We start from the raw sequence: 25422 nt of genomic DNA, 5'->3' as shown, positions 1-25422 counted from the left end.
CTTTCAGTATTTGATCGATATCTTGTTTGTATTTGATGTTGGATTAGAAATCTTGTCTGCCTCCTCCTTCTCCTCTTTACAATCTAGCTTTTGCATCGCTTGCCTTCAGTATTTGATCGATATCTTGTATTGATGTTGGATTAGATATCTTGTCTGCATTTGATTTTGACTAATCCAAGAATTGATATTTAGAGAATGATCGTTGCATTCCATTACGAACAATAAAAAGAAAAAAGATGACTTTCTATACAAAAATGCAACCAATTCAATCATGAACACCAAACATCACCTGAGAAAGTAGCCTCCTTTACACTTCCTTATTTTATGCCGAGGAATTGACAAGGAACAACACTAGAAATATAGGAACACGATTGGGTCCCCTCAATCATTTTTCACCAACAGAACGAGAATCACATACGTATAATCTCATAAATCACATTAACACAAACATAATTATTACAAAATTATCACACTCTGTACACAACGAAAGCAATTCAATCCCAGACACCAAACGCGGTCTCAGAAAATATTCTTATTCACGCTTTTCTTATACTGGATTTAGGGTTTGGTTATGAAAGGAGAGGGAGGAATGGTAGAGAAACATGAGGGGCCCCACTCTCATCTTTAAGCTGGACCCTACTGTTTCCGGGCCACTTGGAAGATAGATTAGGACCTCCCTCTCCAGCATGTCCCTTGCTACTTGCTAGGTCAAGTGGCTCCTGGAAACTGGCTTCATAACTCTTTCTTCTTAAAGTAGGCTGAGGAAATAAAAAGAATTATAACATAATCATGATTAAGTAATTATGATCACAAGATTATGTAGACCCCTTTAATAATTGACATTAATTGGCTAACAGAATTTGGGGGGGTTAGATGGACGGAGGTCGATTTCTTGGGTCCAAGCACTCCGGTCTTGGACGTGCAACTGCCAGTAGGTTTGAGCCACCGCGTCGGGATCCATTATCACGTCAACCCCTATTGGCGTTGTACCTAACGTCGTCGTCCTCTGTGAAGCACTCGATGATGATTGGCCCCCTCGAGGTGGGCCAATCACACCATCAATGATTACATGCGCTATGTGTATCCCATGCGGTTGAAACTCCATCGACAAACATTGTGATAATGCTCTCAATGCAAATTTTCCGCAACCTGGTCATAGTGTCACATGGGTGTTACTGTCACGCGAAAAACTCTTTTCACCTTAAGACGGTGCAGTAATAGTTACACCTAGAAAATCGATGTTAAAACTAGAACTTGTACTTACAGAGTTCAGAACGGCCAGCAATGCCCTTGAGTGAACCTGAACACCCCGTAAACAAAATTGTCCCCCTTCCTCTTTCCACCATTCCCGGAAGCACCTTAAATTAATAGCATATTTAACATTAATATAAATTTGAAGCACATCAAACACGCATTAAGACGCTTATCGCTATGCAAAATATATTGTCAAATTGTTAATCTGAACCACTAATTAATTAAACTTGTTCTTACCTCGAACTAATACCATGTTTAACATACTATTAATTTTATGTACTATAAACACAGTAAGTAGCATATATCCGTAGTCCGTACAATATATATTATCAAAGTGTTAATCTGAACTTAACTTGTTCTTAACTATATTCAGGTGCATATGAATCTAGCTATCTATTTTTCAAACTGTCAAATTATATTGTCCGACTGTGAATCTGAATCATTGATCAGAGTTGCTCGGTCTTACCTGTTGAGCGCAGTGAAAGGCTCCGACGGAAGAAACGGTAAGGGACTTCTCAAACGAGTCGAGGCGGATGTCGGTGAAGTTGGTGGGGTGCCAATTGGGCGGCTGCTGGTACGCATTGTAGACCAGCACCTCCACAAAACCCAAAGACAAAACCCCTTCAAATGCCTCCCTCACGCTTCTAGACTCGGAGCAGTCTATCCTAATGGCAAAAACCTGGGCCTTCTCTTCCCTGGCGATCTCGTCTGCGAATTTCGAGAGCCTCCCGAGATCGCGGGCGAGAATAGCGACGGTATAGCCTTCGTGGACGAACTTGCGGGCTATGGAGCGGCCCAGCTTCGGCCCGACGCCTACGATGGCGGCTATACGCTGAGGAGCTGAGCTTGCCATGCTCTTCATTTTTCACGGTGTAGGTGGTGAAATATGAGGAGGGGTTGTGGGTTGGCTGGGCTAGGATCTGCTAGGTCATGAGTCGGTCCTTGCCTCCTTTGGGAGAGGCATAGCATTTTTCTCCTTCGGCCTTCTAGCTGTAAGCGTCTGCCTTGCTTCTGGGTTTTGGATCCGTTTTTTATAACCCAGCCTTCCCTGCCTTCCCTGCCTAAGCATTAGAAAAAATAATGAAAAGTGATTCAAAATTTTAAGTTTTTATCAAAATAACAAAAAAGTATTGTAAATGAATAATATCATAAATGGCTTTTTAGAGTAAAAATATCATTTTCATTAAAAGTAAACAATGCTTCGTTAAAACTCCCAAACATGTTAAGGTTATAGGTGGTGTTATTCATAAATTTATTTTTACTTCTCAGACTTCTTAATTTTTGTTTGTCGAATCGAATAAATTAAAAAATATCAACCGACGAAAATAACGAGAGTATAAATAAAAAGTAAAAATAAACTTATGAATAAGTTATATGTACAAAATTAATATAAAGCTTTTTAGCCAAAATGATTCCTGATATTTGCATAACATATTATTTTGGTCTCTAAGATTGAAAATCAATAGAAATTGTCCTTGAGATTGTCCACCATCCATTATTTTGATCATTCCGTTAAAAATTTCTTTAAGTGTCCCGGAGCTCTTGGCCGAAAGTTTAAGTAATTTTCAAATCTTCGTAACTCAATCGTTTCTTAACCAAATTCGACTCATAATATATCAAAATGAAAATAGGGAAGTGTAGAACAAGATTATACTTAGAAGCCCAATGGTTGCCAGAGATGGCTGGAAAACAGCCTGAAAGGTGACTGGTTTACAGAAAAATTGGAAAACTCTCTAGAAACTGGGTAAAATTTAAACGTTCATAACGTCTTCAATACTCAACGAAATTGAGTGATTCAAAAATAAAAATCATACTTCTCGACGAGACGAAGAGAATGGTACCTTTCTTGATGGCTAACTCTCCGTGGTTTTGTTGGAAAACGGTTCGAAAGGGGTTGTTTTGGTCTCTAGTTAGCCACTTTCGAGCCATTTTCCAGCCAAACTACGTCGAATTAGCCGTTGATAAAGGTACCATTCTCTTCATCTTATTGTCAAGTATAATTTTCGTTTTTGAATCACTCGATTTTGTGTAGTATTGAAGAAGTTATGAATGTTTAAAGTTTACCTAATTTTCAACGAGTTTTCTAGTTATCCGAGAACCAATCACATTTTAGGCTACTTTCTGGCCATCTCCGGCTACTTTCCGGCCATCTCCGGCACTTATTGGGTTTTCAAATAGGTATAATCTTGTTCTACACTTTCCCATCTTCATTTTGATATATTATGGGTCAAATTTGGTTAAGAAACGATTGAGTTACGAAGCTTTGAAAATTGCCCACACTTCTGACTAAAAGCTCTGAGACACTTAACGGAGTTTTTAACGGAATGACCAAAATAATGGATGGTGGACAATCTCAGGATCATTTCTATTGATTTTCAATCTCAATGATCAAAGTGATGTGTTATGCAAATCTCAGAAATCATTTTATCTATAAAACCTTAATATAAAAAAAAATATTATATAAACAGTGACTTGTACCAAAAATAAGGATAATAAAATATTTTAAAAGTTATGGTTGACATTCTGAAAAACTCAATCACGCTAATTAATGCTCTAAACAAAAGTATCAATTATATTGCGAATTTATTTATCCATATCATTTTTTCTTTTTGTATATCTTATTCTATTTGTCTTTTAATCTTCCTATACTTAAGTCAATTCAAACGGTGTCTATGTTGACTTATAGAAACTGATAAGAGGGTTAATATTAATCACACATTTATAACCATTTTCTAGTATGTTCACATGACACTGTAAAGTGGTACTGATCTAATCTACTAACGCATTGTTAAGGGTAAATTTTTTTCTACATGATATTGCGTAGAAATCGAAATGCCATAATACCGGTAAATCGTGGAGATTGGAAGATCATAACAACCTCCAAATGTATATGTAGCTCTTTGCTTGAATCAAAGATCATAAATGAAAGGGTTATTTTTAGTTATGTTTTCTGAAACTCGATTTCAAGCTCACTTTGTTCCTTAAAACTCAAAAGTCATCACTTTAGTCCTTTAAACTCGATTTTTTATCTTATTTTACCCCTTGAAACTTAAAAATCGCCATTTCATTCCTTAGTACTCAATTTTGATCTCACGATCCTACTTTAGTTCCTAAAACTCGAAACTTGTCACTTTACTCCTTAAAACTTAAAATTCACTTTACATTATCTTTTTTCTATTTTTTAGAATAAGTTCATCCCATCAAAATTTATAATTGGTAATATGTCAAATTTCCCTTGAAATAAACATAAGCCTAAATGAAAGGGGTGTACATGAAATAGAGAGTGAAATAAACTTAAAATTCACTTTACATCACCAAGCTTATACAATGAATATAAAAATTTTATATGACCTGTGCTTATTTTGTGGAGAGATTTTTAGTTGTCTGAAACACAGAGTGAAACATTACGTGTTATTATATACTTGGAGGAGCACTTAAAAAAATTTCTCTAATTGTATAATAATATATAGTGTTCCGCCCTATGTTCTGGACACATTAAGAAAACTTTGTGGCGTAGGCATCATTAATTGAGATGGCAAAGGGTTTTAGAGTTGGACCTAGATTCTCTGCCCTCCTCATCCCATACTCTTTTCATTCTCTTCTATTTTTATGATTACGGTTAAATTATTTTAACATTTTATATTGATATTTTTTTATAGAAATAATAAGGTAAAAGGTAATAAAAAATAAAATATTAACGTGATTTAATCGTAATCATAAAATAAGAAGGAATGAAAAAGATATAAGATGGGAATGAGAGAGCATCCAGGTCGTTTAGAGTTGGGCATGTATACCACATTTATGACTGAGCTCGTTCTAGCTGTACAAAGCTTGCTTCCATTACTCATCCTGTGTCAGCACACCAGTGACTTTGGTACATCTGTCCCTTCTACTTCTAGGTATTCAAGTGAGACACAAACGATTTACGACTAGAGGAAAAAAACGATAATAAAAACAGAAAATGATCCTAATAAGGTATTTTGCAGTGGTTTAAATGAGCGTAATGTCTATTTATAAAAATCAAGCACCGTAAATTTGCTTTGTACTATATTATTGTCAAAGTAATGCGAATTTGATAAGGATGAGTATTAAATGTGGGATTTGCCAATTTTTTCTTTTTCTTATATTTTATAATTAGTTATTTATCTTCTCTCGTTTGTCATATATTGTATAGGAATCACATATATGATTTAAATATATTGAATTAAAAAATAAGAATCACTCTCCAAATACTCAAAATTTTCAATCCATTGTACGAATTTGATTCCTAAATTATTAGACTCATAGAATTTTCCGACCTACTGTGGAAAACCTAAAAGTTCAAGCAAAACATTAAACTCAATGATTAAACCATGTCGAGTTGAAGACATAGATCCATGAACAAAAAGAGTCGAGCTTACCATCTCAATTGGGCCACTTAGTATTATGGTCTAATGATATTCTTCTTCACTTGTAAATGAGAGGTTTTATGTTTGATTCTCGTCAAAGATAAATTTAAACCACATTATTTCTAGCCCATTGTGATGCTAAGCCCACCTACTCCTTCTTAACATAAATAATACTGTTTATTCAAAAAAAAAAAATCACCTCAATTGGTTGTAAGACAAAATTAAGTTGGACGGTTACTAAATTGAGCGTATATTGAATGAAGAAATTGATGTCTATCTAACCCTCGACACTCTAGTGCTCAACTCATAAATTTTGTGAGCAATTTCAAATTATGGTACTTTTACATTTAAGACCAATTTTGCTGGCCCAATCTTGACTTGTTCGGTCAAGATAAGTTGAGCTAAGCTAAATTCACTCTTTAAAAAAAGGTAAACATTGCGATGTTTACTTACATTTTTGGGACGGAAATGATATGAGATAATGTGGAACTCATATCTAATTGTTTATGCATGAGAGAATCATATATGGACCTCCTTGGTAGGGATATCTTTTTTAATTTTGGTAAATGAACACAAACGAAAGATATATTAAAAATGATAAGGATACACATATCTTTTTCAGCTTTTTGGCTAAGATCAAGTGTAGTATTTGTTCTTATTAGTTTAATATCTGATATGTGGACTAATGATTCACGTAATATTAAATTAATTTTTTAATTTAGGGGAAGAGCGCATTACAATAGCTTGCCATTGGAGTTCTCGTGCGTCGTCCAGAAGTTGCACTACAGAAACATGTAGTCCAATGTCTTAGTGGATAGGGTGTTGGGTTTCCACATATGAGTTCCAAGTTTGAAACTCTCCTCCTCTAAATTATTGTAATAATTTCGAACCCTTTCTTTCCTCTTAAAATAATAAAATTTAAAAATAAAAAGATAAGGATACACATACCTTGAATTCTCATTCATAATAAGTAAATTTGTCATCATGTTAATTTTGATAAATTTGATTTGGACCGAGATTGAGCATTTAGTACGTGCGGTTTATTTGCACCATCACAAATCCATCTTAATCTTAACTAAAAACGGTCTTAAGATTAATCTCACCCAATTTACTCATTTGTGCATATCGATTACTTGTATTTTATATCTACTCTACCAATTGATATGCATGTTTTAAAGATTGATAGTAGATTAAACTAAAGTTGACAATTGTGAGAGAAATTTTTTTTAGTGAAGGTAAAAATGATAAATTAGTAAGTTATGTTTATGTAGATGTAATTAGTTAGGATTTTAACTATGGTGATTGGAAGAAGAAAGACATGCGTATAGCGTGTTCACAATCATCAAGCGTTACAATCTATTAATGTATTAGACATGACAATGAATTATTAATAGGAATATTACAGTGCATGTAAATTGTTCTCGATTAAAAGAGGCACAACCTCAATTGAAGTCAAGTAGCAGCTTTCCTACACTCGAAGTGTTGACAGTTGAATATGTGTGGACAGTTTGTCCCATACCGATGAGGAACAAGGCTGGTTAAGAATTTATATGGTCTTGAGCTAGTCAATTGGCTTTATTGTAGAACTTCAATTTTATCATGGTATCAGAGTAGGTTATCCTTTGTATGAAAGCTAGAGGGCCACATGTGCTCTCGTGTCATCCACTTGTTGTCCATGTGCCGGCTTCGAAATCAGCCACACGTGCGGGGGAGTTTTGAAGGAGTTGAATATGTGTGGATAGTTTGTCCCACATCGGTGAGAGACAAGGCTAGCTAGCTAAGGGCTTATATGGTCTTTGGCTACTCTTCATATAATCAATTGATTTTATAGTGAAACTCCAATTTCATAAAACAAAAAGCCCTAATCTGGCACCCTATTAGCTGAGACTTCCCATGCATACCTGTATACAACCGTTGGCATACCCAAAGGGTACCCTAGCTAGTATTCCCGGCTCTTCACGCAAGGAGGGGAAAAAACAAAGAAAACTTGATTTCAAGATAAGGACTCCAGCTACTCTTTATCTTTGATGTGAAGAGAAAAAGAGTATTTGTCATTAAAAATCTAAATTTAACATCCAAATTTATAAATGTCCATTTTTTATAAAAAATTTCAAATATATCAAAAAACACACATGAATAAATTTAAATACCCTCAAAATTCAAAACCATTTACATAGAAGTGCTTCACGAGAATTCTTAAGACCTCTGAGGAGAACCCTGTTATGACCCAATGGTGCTCTCAAAGCAAGCTAATCAAATGTCAAGCACTCTCCTACTGCCACAGTCTCAGTGAACCTCAATGTTGTAACCTTCAATTGCAGAACTTCATAAACCCTAATGTCATTGACAACAGTCCCCACAACCACAAAAATCTTGTTGTCCTTTCCCTGCGTATACTTAATCAATCTCGAGAGAGAAAGGGTGCCGTACGAGAAAAACTCAGAGAAAAATGTGTATATATGAATGTACCATCTTAAATTTCAATCATGAATTGGGGGGGACCGTACTGAGGGAAAGACCCTACTAATTATTAGAATCTGTTCGTATATATCTTTGGTGCTGGATTGAGAGGGCACTTGCACCAAATTCATTTAAACTATAAGAAAAGGTATTTAAACTTTGGTACATCCGAAGCACACTACTCTAGCTAACTTAACTGAGCTCGTATATGCGGTTTAGATTTCTTTCCAGCTGAATATTGAGCTTTAGAGAAAGCTTATCGGATCATCTTCAACCTTTATACCAATTATATATATATCTATGTATCAATATCTGTCTGGTTATGTTATAATGGCTTGTGTTTTATGGGTACAAGTTAATAAATGGCCTAGAACGCAGGCAAACTTTTGTTTCCTTAAAAAAAAAAAAAAGGAAGGTAAACTTAAAGAGAAATATTTTATTAAATAGTATTAGCATTCCATGGGTGAATTCTTTGGCAGAAGATATATATATGTTCCTCTAAACCGTAACCCTGCCTCTGCGTTAGCATCAAGATATATATGCAGGCAAATTGTCACTTTCATAATCCATAGGGTAAATTTACGAACAAAATAATATCAGTGCACGTATTGTCATTTTCTTCACATTCTATCAAGTATCAATATTCTCATTGGAATATATATAGATGAAGACAAAGCAGAGTTTTAATAAATTTATAGCTCTAATTCGAGGTGTATATATTGTATGGCTCCTGTCAGATAATACTTTGGTTTGTGGATAAATTTGGATTGAAGGAAAGGGAAGCAAGCTGGTCTACTATCTTAAATGAGCTCACATGTTTAGTGGCAGTGGCAGATATGGCGGTGGCGGAGCTGGTGGATATTTGAGTCGCCACTAGTCTGGTTGGGTGGCAGTGATGGTGGAGATATATGTAACGACTTAATGAGGGAGAAATTCAAAGTCAAATACTGCTACCATATATCACTTTCAGGACTTTTTGGCATTTAGAATTGGATTGGATTTCTCAAAATTCACTGTTATTAATTTATAGTTCTAGTTGGAGGAAGAAGTTAACGTACAACTTGAAAGTGGAAGATTTATTACTTGTTAAGCAAACTTATTCATTTCAATCCCCTTCAAATGTTAGGGTTAGAAGGGCACATTTTGTGTCATGTCTAATTAATCACATAAGAATGAAAAACTGTTTGTTTTTACTTTCAGTATAACTTGAATATAATGCGTTATTTATTTCAGAGAAAACTAGGTAGCTATTATTTTGTATTCCAAAACTAGGTAATTAGTTTGAACCACCATAGTTTCAACGTCTTCAATTAAACTCCTTCTGCCATACTCTAGCTCCTCTTATTCGCTCCCTCAACCTATTACTTACGACTTAATCATCACTTTAATATCATGAGTTGAAACAAGCTTATAAAAGCTATATGTATACTAGTTTTGACACTATAACGTGAATACATATGCACTTGTTTACAACGGTTTATAAGAGTTCAAATAATACTAAACTTTTTGCATGCACTAATTAGCAGCAACTAGATAAATTCCAGTCCTTGAGTTCTTATTGGGTCGTAGCAAAATAAAACCAGATAACCAGTATAACTTTTGCAATGTACCAAGAGAAAAAGACCAAAAAAATAGAACTTTGCATATGCGAGGAGTATTTTTGCAAATTTTGAATAACTATTGGGTCTCGCGATCCGTCACGACCCCATCAAATCTTGAAGAACTATTGGGTCTCATCTCATTTAATGGATATGCAATGCAGCTTTTAACAAATGATATTATTTATACTAAAAAAAAGAAATGTGCTTAACTTCATAATGAACTAGTAATAATGTAGTTTAAATTCGTCTTTGGTGAAACTCGAACCAAAATATCTCAAAGAGAAATACCACTAGACTGTAGTACTAAGTGACGCAATATAACTTTTAATTTCTCCTATTTTATTCCTCTCTTCTTCTTTATGCCTTTTTTCTTTTCGTCAACTGATCCAAATTAAGGAACCCTTCCATATATGTATATGGTGACATATACGGCTAGGAATCAAATGGCACTATTTGCACAATTTATTATGGTCTACAATTATGTTTTCGCTTGATATTGTGTTTTTTTCTTGTTAGTGGGTAGAGAGATTCAAATTAGAAATTGCTTTCAACATTAAAAAGAGATGTATTTCTAAATTAACACCTTGTTACCATTTAATAGCACCCTCCTCGACATGTTAAACGTAAAATAAGAACTTTCGTGTTTTGTTTTAAATTAGACCAATTATCTGGTGCATACTATGAAACAAACACGACATGGAATTAGAATAACATTAAGAATTATTAGAAGATTTCTTGAGTCGTAAGTCACAACTGTGAGTATGTGACCTTTTAGAATGATTATGCGAATTTTGATAGACTTTGCCGATTGATTATTCTCTATATGAGCAGTGTGACTACTCTGGGATGGTAACATATCAAAAAGTTTGATGGTGCTTGGGTGACGATTCAAAGTGGGTAAAATGTTAAAGGAAGGTTATACTTCTAGTTCAAATTAAGGGTTGTTTGAGACTATTTATTGAAGTGTTAAAAGTCGCTTTCTAACAATCATAAGCATTCTTACTATTCTTGGCATAAAAATTTAGGAAATCATAGAAGCGGCTTTTGGAAAAGCACATTTTCAAAAAAAAATTTAAAGCACGTTTGGATACAGTTCTTAGTGAAAATGTTACTAAATCTTGGAAAAGTACTTAAAGTGCTTCCTGAGAGAACCACATAATTGGTGTTTCCTGTAGAAAACACTTTAAGTGCTTTTGGAGCTCAAAAATATTTTTTTTAAAAGCGCTTTCAGTCATTTTCTTTAAATGTGTTTTTAATAGAGCATAATAGCTTCTCATAGAATAAGTCCTAAGCGGACCTTTAGTTGTAACGAATAGTTCGGTCCATGGAACACCCAATTGCAAAAAAGAGGCCCAATAAAAATTGAACATTGGGGGTCCTGGCCCATCTTTACCCCAAAGTGGCTTACTACTTTGGTCTTGTGATTCGGTCGTTGCAAAAGCGCGCTCTCTCCGTCTCTGTGCTGTGTTCCCTGTCTGTATTTTTCTCCTTTTTCGGCAGCCCAGTCCTCCATCTTCTTTTTCTTCCTCGTCAAATCGATGAGCTCGCATTTCACTTGATTCTCTGAATCTCCGACTGATCAGGTATTTTAAGTAAGATCCAAATCCTCTCTCTCTCTCTCTCTCTCTCTCTATATTCTCCCTCCATCGATCTACTCGTTTCATCACAACTACCAAATTCGGAACAAAAATTGAGATTTCTGGGGCAATATAATATATATATATATATATATGTACGTGTGTATCTATAGGTTTCTGATGCTGGAGTTTCAGGTGAAACTCTAAGATGGAGTGGACGACGGTGCAGCACCTGGATCTACGACATGTCGGACGCAGCTCAAAACCGTTGCAGCCTCATGCTGCTGCCTTTCATCCCCATCAGGCCCTCGTCGCAGTCGCCATTGGAAACTACATCATTGGTAACACCCTCCCTTCCCCTCTTTTTGTTTGTAATTATACCTAAAGCTTGTGATTTTCTACTTTGAATATGTTATACATGTATATGATGTAACTGGTGCATTTGACATACTTAATCAATCATTAGTTTAAAGTTATAAACTTCGATAAATCGTGAGGTGTTATGTAATGCTCGTGATCAATCATTAGTTTCTTTTAAGGAATGACCACATGGATGTACTCAGTGACTCCATGAAACCTAAATACCGCATAAAAGTTGATAGATTGAATGTGCTCTCGTGTATATGCCACACATACATGTTTGTCCTTATTCGATTTTTGCTCCGTTTGCACTTTGGTGATTTTCAATTTATAATGTTTTTGTTTTTACAGAAATGGATGCGTTGACAGGAAGCAAGATTTCATCTATTGATATTGGTACACCCATTGTCCGCATGTCTTATAGCCCCACAAGCGGGCATTCTGTGGTAGCGATCCTTGAGGTTGGTTCCCTATAAGTCCTTGTGTGTTTGGATGTTTATAGATATAGATAATTTCTTCTTGGATCTCATCTTAGGGTTAATATGCGAGTTTTAGTTTTCGAATATGTTATGACTAATTGTTGGCCCAAATTCTAACAGCAAGTATTTTTGAAACAAAGTTAAATCAACATTATACTTACCATTGTATCATATAAAGATATCTTAGCTCTTGGACAAAAATCCTTTCACTACATCTATCTGGTTTATGTTGAATTCCAGGTTTTTGTTCTCATGATTGTAGGTTTGTCTCATAGTAGCTTAAGCTATTGGGACCACCAATGGTAAACCAACAAGCTTACTAAATCATTTTTTTGTAACATTATAACTGCGAAGAAGGGCTATTTTTTTTCTGTGAACCATTCAATTTTCCAATCAAAAGCTCTAAAATCTAATTTCAATGTTTCAACATTGGGTTTATTTGTGTATTTTCTGTTGATTAAGTGTGCTTATCGGTATGTTCACTGCATATTTTGGTCACTATAATAGATTGTGCTCATTGATTGCGAGACTGATAGAAGATATGTGATTTACTGTCTTGATCATTGGGACAAATATTATGTATATTCATGTTGTTAGAAACTCCACATGATTACTTTTCAGATAGATCTATGCGTTACAGTGGTTATTAATTAAAAGATATGTGCTGTAGCATGAATTAGTGCAATTTCATTTATCATTTTATTCCAGTACACGAGTCTTGAAGAGATTAGTCAAAGCACAACATATAGTTTGAGCAGATTTGTAGTCTCTTTGTTTGGTTAATGTAATTTGTCGGTTTCCTTGCTACTTCATTCAATTTGTGTTAAGTTCTTGTTGCTTTATGTAGTATTACATTTGATTTGGTATTTATCTTTATCCCCCCATTTTTGTAGGACTGTACCATTCGCTCTTGTGATTTTGATGCTGAGCAAACATGCGTCTTGCATTCACCTGAGAAGAAGACAGAACAAATTTCTTCTGATACAGAAGTTCATCTAGCTTTGACACCTCTCCAGCCTGTAGTATTTTTCGGTTTCCACAGGAAAATGAGTGTCACAGGTTTTCTTCTTTGTATTTTGTTTTTTTGATTTTTTTTTTCCGTTGTTAACTGCCTTACAACCCACACCACCCCCCCCCCCCAAAAAAAAAAAAAAAAAAAAAAAAACACCCACACACACACACACACAATCATGTTCAATGATGCTAACTTTTCTAATTCTTGATACTGCTTCTCTAATTCTTGGAACTGCTTCATTATGCATGAAGTTGTTGGAACTGTTGAAGGAGGAAGAGCACCGACAAAAATAAAGACAGACTTGAAGAAACCGATTGTCAATCTTGCTTGCCACCCTCGCCTCCCTGTCCTGGTATATAGTTGTTTTGTTGAATTTCTTCCTATTTTCCTTGTAGTCAGAATACATTTGTGGCTTTTGGATAAATGTGTAATATGCGTAGTCCTTTTGTTTTCTGATATCACAATCATCCTTTTCTTTTTCCCGATTTCAGTATGTAGCTTATGCTGATGGTCTGATTCGAGCCTACAACATTCACACATATGCGGTTCATTACACCTTACAAAGTAAGATGAGACCAATTATTATTATTATTATTTTGAGCAACCCGATTCTTTGTTGTTGAGTGTCTGAGACAATGAGAGTAATAAATTAGTATCCTTTAAATGGTTCGCGTGTTTCATCATCTTTTGTTCTTGTCATTCAGTCGATAACACCATAAAGCTTATTGGTGCTGGTGCATTTGGTTTTCACCCAACATTGGAGTGGATCTTTGTTGGGGATAGACGGGGTACGCTGCTTGCATGGGATGTGTCAACTGAGAGACCTAGCATGATTGGCATGTAAGTCATATATGGTAGTAATACTAGAAAGATTGTAAAGTGGAATAAAAAAAATTGTTGAACACAAGCCAATAGAGATTACATTTCCCCGTGGAAACTAATGAATTAATGCCTCATGCTCCTTTCTCTATTACTCATTCATTCATTCTTGTTTCATTTTCTTGAGTTTAGATTTCCAAAATTTATTTACTTATCTTTAGAGAAATGGATTGAAGGTTATAGTAAATTTTATGAACTGAGAGACCTAGCATGATTGGAATGTTAAGTATTTATGGTAGTAATACTAGAAAGATTGTAAAGTGGAATAAAAAAAAAAATCGTTGCCCACAAGCCAATAGCGATTACACTTCCCATGGAATACTGTCAGTGGCTGTAATGGCCAATAGATTCTGGTTTTGTAGAATAGGATTGCTTGAAATAGATTTTTTTTTCATATTTTCAGATACAAGAGGCATGTCTAAGTTGCTGTCAATATGATCTTACAGGCATGTCATATTTACTGCCTGTATGATCTACTCTTGTTTGAAATTTGCTTGTTTTTGCCAATCTCATGCTGGCGTTAATTAATATATTAAGTTTGACCTTTGGTTGCAATTCAGTACACAAGTGGGTTCCCAACCAATAGCTTCAGTTTCCTGGCTCCCAATGTTGCGGTTACTGGTAACTGTGTCCAAGGATGGAACTCTTCAAGTGTGGAAAACACGGGTTATAATTAATCCTAATAGACCTCCAATGCAAGCAAATTTCTTTGAGCCTGCTGGTTAGTTATTATTATCGTTTACTCTTTTGCTTTACCATGTTAAGGATATGTTTCTGCTGAACATATTGGCATCATTTCTTTATTGTAATAGTGTTAAAAAAAACCACCACAAGGAAACTAGCAATATGTATATGATGTTTGCTTATAATATAAAGCAATATTTATAAATTATTGTACATGGCATGCTGTGCTTGCATAGACGCCAATGGGGTCATCTTTGTTTTGACCAAGACTTGATATATTCCTAGCTTGCACTGACTTCCGTGTTTTCCTATTGTTATGCAGCGATTGAATCACTTGATATCCCTCGCATCCTTTCTCAGCAGGGTGGAGAAGCAGCTTACCCTTTACCGCGAATTAAAACTCTAGAAGTTCACTCAAAATTAAATTTAGCAGCACTTCTGTTTGCAGTTAAGCACAACCACTTACATAACACATGTCTTACTGCACCTGTATCAAAAAGTGCTTATTTTTAATGTTATATTTTTGTTGTAGAATATGACAGGTGGAGACAATGTGAAAAATCGGGCGGCATACACTAGGGAAGGAAGGAAACAACTGTTTGCAGTTTTGCAAGGTGCAAGAGGATCTTCAGGTGAAAATAAAATTTGCACAATATAGTGTATTTATTGGTCTTATCCACCCGAGTTTTCCCTGTTATCTCCACAGCATCCTGAGGGAAATGCTACTTACTAATGCCTTTTATTAAGGAATCTAAGGAATGTACTTATAATTTGGTCTAAAGATAATTATAGCAAAATAATATCATATCTAAATTTTCACATCATTAAGTAAAATGTTTTCAGTAATTTCCACAAATAAATTATTTCATCAAGGTTCTGGTGGTAGATATACACTTTATGTTGGAAATAATATCTTGATCATATGTATTAGTAGGTTGTCTTCACATACCATGAAGAAGTTATCCTGATCCGACTATTTTCTATTTTTCTACTATGCTTCTTATTTTGGTTATTTAAATTGGAATGGACTGTATACTTGTCTTGGCATTGCCTGAGAGTGGAACAAGACAAGCTGAGGATTCAGATCCATCTGGGAGTGGAAGGTTTACTAATTAAGTGCGTGTTGAGTAGCATATAGTACACCAAAGATCTTTAGTGGCACCTTACTCTGTTGCATGCTTAAATAGTTTTGCCCGTCTTTCTTGTATTTTATCTTCTCTAGTGACATGGACAATTCTGACAAGGAAATAAAATCTTCAATTTTCGTATTTATTATGTACTTCTTAAGATACAAAGTTGATTATTTCCTTTTACGTGCCAATGACACAGCATTTTCTTGGTCAATCTCTAGACAACTTTAGGGTGTAAGCTTGCTAATCTTTGACTTTTACAGTTACACGTTCTGTAACTCTGTATATGTATCATGGTGTCTCTGATGAGAAACATAATTGAAGTAGCATTTCATGATTTGTTTTCTCCTGAATAGTTTTGCTACTTTTACATTAATATTGTACCTTTTTTCCTTTGGATATTTTGGATTTTAAGATAGCAAATTTTTTTGAAACTTGCAATGTTATGAATAGAACCTTTGGACAGTTCTTGTGTTTCTGCTGCGCTTATTGACCAGATATGCTAATTATCATGGTATTTTGCAGCATCTGTTTTGAAAGAAAAGCTTTCAGCTTTGGGTTCATCTGGAATATTAGCCGAACATCAACTTCAAGCTCAACTGCAAGAACATCATCTGAAAGGGTGAGATCAGAATTTTTGTAAACCAAATTTTTTGTCCTGGCCATCAGCGGAAGTTTGATTTTAAATTTAGAGAACATAAAAATTACATGGCGATTATTCCTACAATGTTGTTAGGTTGTTTTCAGGATCTTTTGTTAGCTGTCTTGACCTTGGATGCTTTACATTTGTAAAGTGTTTCCCCATTTACAGTTTTCAGCTTTTTGTTCATTACCCACAAAAAAAAAAAAAAAAAAAATGAAGATGTCAAATTTGAGATACTGACACTAGGCTTAGTCGTATTTCTTTTTTTGGAAATTACTGGTGGAATAAGTTTTTGAGTCGTATTTTTTTTTTTTGGAAATTACTGGTGGAATAAGTTTTTTTTTAATCTTTTACTTCTTTTGGGTTTCTACTAATGGCACACCTGCAGTTGTTAACTGAATTTTTGGTTAATCATTTTACTGCTTTTCTTCAAATCTTAAGACTTTCAATCATTTTCAACAAAAGAAAAAAAAAAGGACTTTCACTCATAAAATTTTCTTTGGCATTAAGGGCTTTGTTGAGTTAAATTTTGTTTTGTGTACGTGTATGTGTGTGTGTGTGTGTGTGTGTGTGTGTGTGTGTGTGTGTGTGATATTACTGCTTTTCTTGGTTCAAGTTTAGACTTGCACTCTTAAATTAGTCATTTGGATTAAAGGCTTTGTCGAGTTGAATTTGTTTGCTGCTTTGTACAATGTTGAACTTTATTAGTATTATATATTGCCTAATAATTTTTCATTTATTGCAGCCACAGTCAGCTTACAATATCAGACATTGCTCGGAAGGCTTTTCTCCACAGCGTATGTCACTTTTATCTTAAATATGCGATGTATAATTTTTTTTAATTTTTTAATTTGGCTTGTAATGTTATGAGACCGTGGATAGGTTTTTATGTAATCAGGCCATAAAACATAGTCTAGTTTATTTTGTCCTGTCCCACTCCTTTATATTAGAACACTTCTTGGGAACTTCCTGTCTGATCTAATCTGACTTCCTAAGTTGTTATAATTCAGTTTACTATTGACTCAGTTCCTTGCATTATTGCTATAGCATTTTATGGAAGGTCATGCCAAAAGTGCCCCAATATCTCGGCTGCCCCTCATTACTATTATAGACACTAAGCATCATCTGAAGGACTTTCCTGTATTTCAGGTAAGTTGTCTTAGCAAAAGATTGATTGTGTCTTGTGTTCCTTTTCCTTAATTTGTAAAAACTTTGGTTCACTTGCAGCCATTTCACCTGGAGTTAAATTTCTTCAATAAAGAGAACCGGGTTCTTCATTATCCTGTCAGGGCCTTTTATGTTGATGGATTACAACTTACGGCATATAACATTTGTTCTGGAGCAGACAGCATTTACAAAAAACTTTACACAACGGTAGTGTTTTGACTTGATATGCTATCATTTGAATTAGTGTGACGTCATTGTAACTTTCCCGTTAGCTTTTATGAGGATTCCTGTTTGGTGGTGCTAATGATAGAGAAATAATCCTTTTCGCCTCTCTTTCATAGGTTCCTGGAAATGTGGAATATCATCCAAAGTACATGGCCTACGGTAAAAAACAGGGTCTATTTGTTGTTGTCTATGAATTTAGTGGTGCTACAAATGAAGTGGTGCTTTATTTTGAAAATACCAATACTCAGGCAGCAAACAGCAAGTGTACCACAATAAAAGGTTTGTCTGTCTATTGGATGCTTTTATTCCCCTGAAATGTCTACTGTGCATGCAAGAGATCTAGTAATCATTCACAAATTTCATCTTCGAGTTTTGTAGGTCGTGATGCAGCATTTATTGGACCTAATGAAAATCAGTTTGCAATTCTTGATGATGATAAGACTGGACTGGTTTTGTATATTCTGCCTAAAAAGGCTTCTCCCGAAGCTAATGAGAAGAATCTATTGGCTGAGGAAAGCCAAACTGTGGATACTGACGCTGGTCCCAAGGGTCCAATGCAATTTATGTTTGAAAGTGAAGTGGATCGAATTTTTTCGACTCCAATAGGTATTTGAGGGAAGAATTTTATTATCATGTTCAATTTGTAAAAAAGTTTTCATCAATAGTATGTGCTAATCATGGTATTTTGTGATTGTAGAGTCAACATTGATGTTTGCTTCTCATGGGAGTCAGATTGGCTTGGCAAAGTTGATTCAGGGATACCGGCTTTCCAATTCTGGTGGTCATTATATAGCAACAAAGGGTGAAGGGAAAAAGTCAATTAAGTTGAAACTAAATGAGATTGTACTTCAGGTGATCATATAACCGTTCTGGTTTAATACTTATTGTTGAACAATAGAAAGTAATTAGGGTGTGCTGCTTAGTGCATAACTTTTCTGCTCCTTTACACTTCCTCATTTGAAACTTGAAACTACCATTCAAGAAGAACATATGGCGGGGACGGTAAAAACTTTCCACTCCCTTTTGCCTCTCTCACATTGCATAAGAAAGTTTCAGTTTCAAGCTAATGAAGTCTCAAGTTTGTGTATTTTACATGCAGACTATAGTTTTCCCATGGATAAGATAAAACTAGAGCAAATTTTCTTGTGTTCGTAAAATAGAGAACTTTATTGTTGTTCGCTATGATTGCATCTGACACATAGCCTTCCATATTTCTTCTGTATGTATATCCATTCATGCATAGTCGGCTACTTATTAAAAAAGAAACATCCTTCTTACAAGACATGCAACTATATTCTTCTGGAACTGTATTCTTGATAGACCGCACTTGTGTGGACTTTTAATGTGCAAAACATTTTTAATCTGCCCCTTCAAAGCTCCAGCTGCTATAATTTGACAGGTTCACTGGCAAGAAACTCTTAGGGGCTATGTAGCTGGAATATTAACAACGCACAGGGTGCTTATAGTTTCAGCAGATCTAGATATACTGGCAGGCAGTTCAGCAAAATTTGATAAAGGACTTCCTTCGATATCCTTTACAACATTTTGGTGTAAAAATTTTTACTTTTTTTTTGTTTGCTAATCATTCATCTGACTGAGTTATTGAGCTTGTTACAACTTGTTTGAGCACTTGACCTCTATTCACTTTAGATCACTTTTATGGGTTGGGCCTGCACTTCTCTTTTCTACTACCACTGCAATTAGCGTGCTTGGCTGGGACGGGAAAGTAAGGACTATTCTCTCTATCAGTATGCCTTATGCAGGTACGTATCTCTGTGGCTGCTTATGCTGATACGGGAATGTATCTCTCTGCTGGTATCCTTCTGACTCGTTATGATGTATTTCTTTGCAGTTTTGGTTGGTGCGCTGAATGATCGGTTGTTGCTTGCTACCCCAACAGAAATAAACCCCAGACAAAAGAAGGGAGTTGAGATTAAGAGCTGTCTTGTTGGGCTCCTTGAACCTCTTCTTATTGGATTTGCCACAATGCAAGAGAGATTTGAGCAGAAACTTGACCTTCCAGAGATATTATATCAAATAACATCAAGGTTTCTTTTCTCTCCAGCGATCTATCTCATCTTATACACATGCTATCTTCTTTCAAAAGTATTTTTATGCTTTTTACATCATAAAGCAGTATAACATTATGGATTGTACTGTCAGTTGCTTCTTTTCTGAACCTTAATAAATATGGTTCCTTGAATAATTGCTGATGACACTTTGTAAATGAAGGTTTGACAGCCTGCGTATCACTCCAAGGTCTCTTGATATTCTTGCTAGAGGCTCTCCTGTTTGTGGAGATCTTTCTGTCTCACTATCTCAAGCTGGACCCCAGTTTACTCAGGTGAGTTAAAAACAATGTGGTGTTTAACAAATTTTGGTAGTTGTCCATTTTGTTACTGAACGTGTGAAATAACTTAGGTGTTGAGGGGTGTCTATGCCATCAAAGCTCTCCGTTTTTTGACTGCCTTGTCTGTCTTAAAAGATGAATTTCTGCGCTCCAGAGATTATCCAAGATGTCCTCCAACGTCTCATTTGTTCCACCGGTTCCACCAGTTGGGTTATGCATGTATCAAGTATGTAGATATGACAAACTGTTCTTTTTATTTTTATTCCATATATATATATATATTTTCTATTTCTCTATGTTTCTAACAGTTTTATCCAACGACCTCATTAGGTCTCTTTTTCTTTGATGATTGCCGCTCAATTTTAAATTTTCTGATATCATACTCTCAGATGTCTAATAGTGCGTAAGATTATGAAATGAATATGTGGAACACAACCAGAGACGGATGAGTAAATGGTGTCTAATAGTGGTATCAGAAAAGAGAAAATTAACTTGTGAGAGTTTTCTGAATTTTGCATGTTGTACAAGATTATGAAATGAATACGTGGAACACAGCCAGAGACGGACCTAGGGCTGGTTGAGGTGGGCTGTAGCCCAACCGAATCTGAGCCCAAGAGAAATAACCTAGGTACATTAGCCAATCTAGCCCACCTGAGTTCTACTAATCCAACCCATTCAGCATAAAAAATATTAAAGACATCAGCTTTTATCTTTACTTACCCCTTCAGTCTTTCACTCTCTCTCCTCCTCATAATTAATATACATGCTCATCTCTTCTAAGTTCGAACTTCTAACCCATAAAAATTCATGGATGCAGTTTATTGAAAAGCACTAGAAAAAAGCCCTGAAATCAATCTTTTTATGTCTCTCTTTTCTCACTTGTTTTTGCCCAAATTTGGTTACACCATTGAGTCCATTAAATGGTCAATTCCCCTAAACAACGGCATTAAATTTTGTTCTTGGATTTTTGGCTTCAAAGTTCAGCCCACCCCAGATATAGATCCTGGATCCGTCCCTGAACATAGCAGGAGATAAATAATAAAAGAAACTCAAAAACTCTTGAAAACCTGCTACTTTATAGGGGATTGACTCTGTTGTAGTGGTTAAAATAGGAATTGGTAGTATCTTTACCTTGTGCATGAAGGATTGTTGGTCTACCTATGCTTGGAGGAATTATTCAATCTGTGATAATGCTTGACAAAAGTTGCTCTGGTAGATCAAAATTCGTTTTCAAGTGCATGCTTATGTACTTGAATTTGTATTGAGCTTATATTTGACATTCCTTTTCATGAGTTATGCTTGTCAAGCAGCATTGAAGGTTTCTCTTTTTTGTCGTTTATTTAAATTGCTCCATCCATGGTTCCAGCTCATTGCTAAAGAACTGATGGAATGATGGTTTTCATGTTACTTTCTGTGAAAAAATAGTTCTCAGTTACTTGGTTTTCGTTGAAGCAACTTTTGTTTTATAACTTAAGATAAACTTGGCAGGTTTGGGCAGTTCGATAGTGCAAAAGAAACCTTTGAAGTTATAGGTGATTATGAAAGTATGCTTGACCTCTTTATATGCCACCTAAACCCCAGTGCCATGCGGCGTCTGGCTCAAAAACTGGAAGAAGATGGCACAGATTCAGAATTAAGACGATACTGTGAAAGAATTTTAAGAGCCCGTTCTACTGGGTGGACTCAAGGAATTTTTGCTAACTTTGCTGCTGAGAGTATGGTCCCTAAAGGTCCTGAATGGGGTGGTGGGAACTGGGAAATCAAAACCCCAACAAACATGAAGGCTATACCTCAGTGGGAACTGGCTGCAGAGGTGATGCCGTACATGAAGACTGACGATGGCACCATTCCATCCGTTATTGCTGATCATATTGGTGTTTACTTGGGATCAATCAAAGGAAGAGGCAACATTGTAGAAGTAAGGGAAGATAGCTTGGTCAAAGCTTTTAAATCAGCAGGTGGTGACAACAAGCCAAATGGTCTTCCGTTGTCTACGTCCACATCTAATATGTCCAAGGGAGTGCCCGGTGGTGATTCGCTGATGGGTCTGGAAACACTTAACAGCAAACAATTTGCCAGTTCCTCTGCAGCAGATGAACAGGCTAAAGCTGAAGAAGAATTCAAGAAAACAATGTACGGTGCAGCTGATGGTAGCAGCAGTGATGAAGAGGGAACTTCAAAAGCTAAAAAGTTACACATTCGAATAAGAGACAAGCCAATTGCTTCTACTGCAGTGGACGTGGATAAAATCAAAGAAGCCACAAAGCAGCTCAAACTCGGTGAAGGGTTGGGTCCACCCATGACCAGGACCAAGTCATTGACTATTGGATCCCAGGACCTTAGCCAGATGTTATCCCAACCTCCTCCTCCAGCTAACGGTGGGTCAGTGGCTCCTCGTGTAGGCTCTGCCCCTGGTGATCTATTTGGTATGGACTCGTTTACACAACCTGCAACAGTATCACATCAAGCTCCTACCTCAACAGGTAAGGGGGTTGGTCCTGCGCCTATTCCAGAGGACTTTTTCCAGAATACGATACCATCCCTTCAGGTTGCGGCCGCACTGCCCCCTCCAGGGACCTATCTTTCAAAAATGGATCAAGCTTCTCAAGGGTTTGAAAGCAACAAGGAAGCATTTAACCAGGCCAATGCATCCAATGCCAATGTTCGTCTTCCTGATGCTGGTGTTCCCCCTCAAGCTAGTCAGCTGGCTGCTGCTCCATTCGAGCCCGTTGGACTTCCTGATGGTGGTGTCCCACCATCCTCAGGCCAGGTTGCCACGCAGCATCAATCTCATATTCAATCAACTCAGTTCCCAGTTTCTACTCAGCCTCTTGATCTTAGTGTCCTTGGGGTTCCAACTTCTGCTGACTCTGGAAAACCTTCAGCGCAGCCTCCTTCTCCACCATCTTCTGTGCGTCCTGGACAGGTAATACATACATGTACATGTACACAAGTTTGCATAACTATTTCTTGAATTCCCGCAATCCATTTTTATTTCCTGGCTTTCCTCGTAACAGGTACCCCGGGGGGCTGCTGCTTCTGTATGTTTTAAGATTGGAGTTGCCCACCTTGAGCAAAATCAACTTTCAGATGCGTTGTCTTGCTTTGATGAAGCTTTTCTTGCACTGGCTAAGGATCAGTCTCGTGGAGCTGATATTAAAGCGCAAGGGACCATCTGTGCTCAATACAAGATAGCAGTCACTCTTCTTCGGGTAATTTATTCATTCTTCTAGGGAAAAAAGAAAGAAAGATGGGTGTGCTCTTATTTTGAGGCTGAGTGAATGGACAATACAACCCTTTGCCAATATATTAACACTATGGGACTAAAAGCTCTTGCGGGATTGATTTCTATTGGTCCTCAAAGATCCCTTAAAAAAGATTGATTTCTATTGGTCATCAAAGATCCCATAAAAAAAACTGATCTGAAACCTTGTGTTTTGAATAGTGGCACATAACTTATCTCAAATTTGGTTTTCATTTGCAGGAAATTGGGCGGCTGCAAAGAGTTCAAGGTCCTAGTGCAATCAGTGCAAAAGACGAGATGGCAAGGCTCTCACGCCACCTGGGTTCTTTGCCTCTTCTGGCAAAGCACAGGATAAATTGTATTCGAACTGCAATTAAGCGGAACATGGAGGTGCAGAATTATGCTTATTCGAAGCAGATGCTCGAACTCCTGCTATCCAAAGCACCTCCAAGTAAGCAGGAAGAATTGAGGAGCTTAGTTGATATGTGTGTGCAAAGGGGTCTGTCCAATAAATCCATTGATCCATTTGAAGATCCTTCCCAGTTCTGTGCCGCCACGCTTAGTCGTCTGTCAACTATTGGATATGACGTTTGTGATCTTTGTGGGGCCAAATTTTCCGCTCTCTCATCACCCGGTTGCATTATATGCGGTATGGGAAGCATTAAAAGATCAGATGCACTCACAGGGCCAGGGCCTGTTCCTTCACCGTTTGGTTGAGGTCTAAATTTCCGCAATGTGTTCCCATACGGGCACAACTTTGAGGAAATTAGCCCCAAAACACTCCGAGTACTTTTCACTTCAATGTAGTTGCTGCCATAGAATATCGTTCGGAGGAGGCTTCACCCACACCGAAGAGATCATACCACTTCCCGTTAGGTATATAACGTATCAAGTTTATTTTTTCTTGTAATTGAGTTTAAGTTTGTTGCCATGCCTTAATTTTTCTTTTGTGCGTTTACTCCCATTTTTTATCTGTCATTATCCAAATCATTGATATTCCCAGTTTTGTGATTACTTTCCCTCTGACTTTGTAAAGAACTGGATCCTATGAAATCCAAAATTCAGTTGCTCTGTGTGAATAATGATGCTTTCATCATTTGGCTCTAAAATTTACATGCGATGCGTGAATTTGTGTCTGTCTCTCTCCTCACTTGACACATGGCATAGCAGCGTATATCCTACGCCTCTCTCTGTCCTCGCGTGACACAAGTGAGGAAAAAGGCAGAGGTATAAACCCAGTTACATGTAAGTATATCTCCTAGTTTACGCGTTTTGATATTTCGTTCTATTGATCCAAGTCTTCAGCAGCTGACAAGTGACAACCCACAAGCGATGACTTTTAGCAAAATAATACAAATTTCGGAAGGGAGGAGGTGTGTGTACGTATGTGTATGTATTGTACATTTTGGTTCAAAGTAAAGCAAATGATTGAAGTTAGAAAAGCAAACAAGAGGGGCCTCAGCAATTTTTTCCTTTTGCAAAGCAAGATTCCAACTGTTTCACTTCACCTGCTTCATAATTTGTCAAGCGGGAATCCCTTCACAACACTACTATTTTCCGTTCAATTATTCCGTGGTGTAATTCAACAATTGGAACCGTTCATTTCGAATGTCAAAAATCATACGAATCAGTAATTGTTTAGCCATTTAGTTATCGAAATTTCATTTCCGCTTCATCTACCAAATTGTGTTTTTGGTTGTTGCACGTCTTAGATGACCAAACAATTTGAATGAGGACCTCAAATATAAACGGTTTCAATTGTTGAGTTGCATTATAGAGTAGCCCGTTAATTGATTGGCCAATTTTGTTACCAACCGTTGTGTCAAGTTTGTCAAGGGCCGAAGGGAAAACCCAAAACCCAACAGAAAAACTTACATGGAACGATTTCACTGTCACCGTGACGTCTCAAACTAATAATACAATGTTGTGTGTAGGTTCCCCTCCACAACACTACATTAAACAATCA

At 36.4% G+C, this 25422-nt stretch overlaps 2 protein-coding genes and 1 non-coding gene across 4 annotated transcripts; 2 read left to right on the top strand and 1 right to left on the bottom strand.

The window, feature by feature from the left end:
• Positions 1–415: 415 nt before the first annotated feature.
• On the bottom strand, positions 416–2324 carry LOC103956551 (ribitol 2-dehydrogenase). The gene is made up of 3 exons (XM_009368560.3): positions 1721–2324; positions 1265–1358; positions 416–1149 (listed from the first exon to the last, which is right to left on the bottom strand). Exons 1-3 carry the CDS (start codon positions 2114–2116, stop codon positions 851–853), a joined length of 789 nt encoding a protein of 262 aa, XP_009366835.2. The 5' UTR covers positions 2117–2324; the 3' UTR covers positions 416–850.
• A 3927-nt stretch (positions 2325–6251) lies between these two features.
• Positions 6252–6445, top strand: LOC125473245. The gene has a single exon (XR_007255124.1). It is a non-coding gene; the product is annotated as a U2 spliceosomal RNA (small nuclear RNA).
• A 4681-nt stretch (positions 6446–11126) lies between these two features.
• On the top strand, positions 11127–24538 carry LOC103956557. Of its 2 annotated transcripts, none has more exons than XM_009368574.3 (25): positions 11127–11286; positions 11476–11621; positions 11992–12101; positions 13013–13178; positions 13386–13486; positions 13626–13698; positions 13839–13974; positions 14574–14734; positions 15020–15144; positions 15230–15329; positions 16353–16449; positions 17216–17267; positions 17518–17619; positions 17698–17844; positions 17979–18141; positions 18241–18468; positions 18560–18714; positions 19262–19390; positions 19508–19625; positions 19715–19910; positions 20095–20206; positions 20284–20438; positions 21701–23138; positions 23230–23424; positions 23697–24538. In XM_009368574.3, the coding sequence occupies exons 2-25, from the start codon at positions 11489–11491 to the stop codon at positions 24171–24173; spliced, it is 4869 nt and encodes a 1622-aa protein (XP_009366849.2). In that variant the 5' UTR covers positions 11127–11286; positions 11476–11488; the 3' UTR covers positions 24174–24538. The 2 variants fall into 2 exon arrangements, with proteins under 2 accessions (XP_009366849.2, XP_009366857.2); XM_009368582.3 differs by having other exon boundaries at positions 11135–11295.
• Positions 24539–25422: the final 884 nt, after the last annotated feature.

Source organism: the organism of the source record quoted next, unplaced genomic scaffold (assembly GCF_019419815.1).
Source record: "Pyrus x bretschneideri cultivar Hongxiangsu unplaced genomic scaffold, Pyrus_bretschneideri_v1 Contig8, whole genome shotgun sequence".
Lineage (NCBI taxonomy): Eukaryota > Viridiplantae > Streptophyta > Magnoliopsida > Rosales > Rosaceae > Pyrus > Pyrus x bretschneideri.
This window is presented reverse-complemented; position numbering and strand designations above follow the sequence as displayed.

Bases quoted from the DNA above. Each gene is read 5' to 3' on its own strand.
- LOC103956551 (XM_009368560.3), bottom strand. From the start codon at position 2,116: ATGAAGAGCATGGCAAGCTCAGCTCCTCAGCGTATAGCCGCCATCGTA. The intron at 1,359-1,720 runs GTAAGACCGAGC...TATTAATTTAAG, and splicing joins CCTTTCACTGCGCTCAACAG to GTGCTTCCGGGAATGGTGGA. The intron at 1,150-1,264 runs GTAAGTACAAGT...CACTATGACCAG, and splicing joins TGCTGGCCGTTCTGAACTCT to GTTGCGGAAAATTTGCATTG.
- LOC103956557 (XM_009368574.3), top strand. From the start codon at position 11,489: ATGGAGTGGACGACGGTGCAGCACCTGGATCTACGACATGTCGGACGC. The intron at 18,715-19,261 runs GTGATCATATAA...ATAATTTGACAG, and splicing joins TAAATGAGATTGTACTTCAG to GTTCACTGGCAAGAAACTCT. The intron at 20,439-21,700 runs GTATGTAGATAT...TAAACTTGGCAG, and splicing joins TTGGGTTATGCATGTATCAA to GTTTGGGCAGTTCGATAGTG.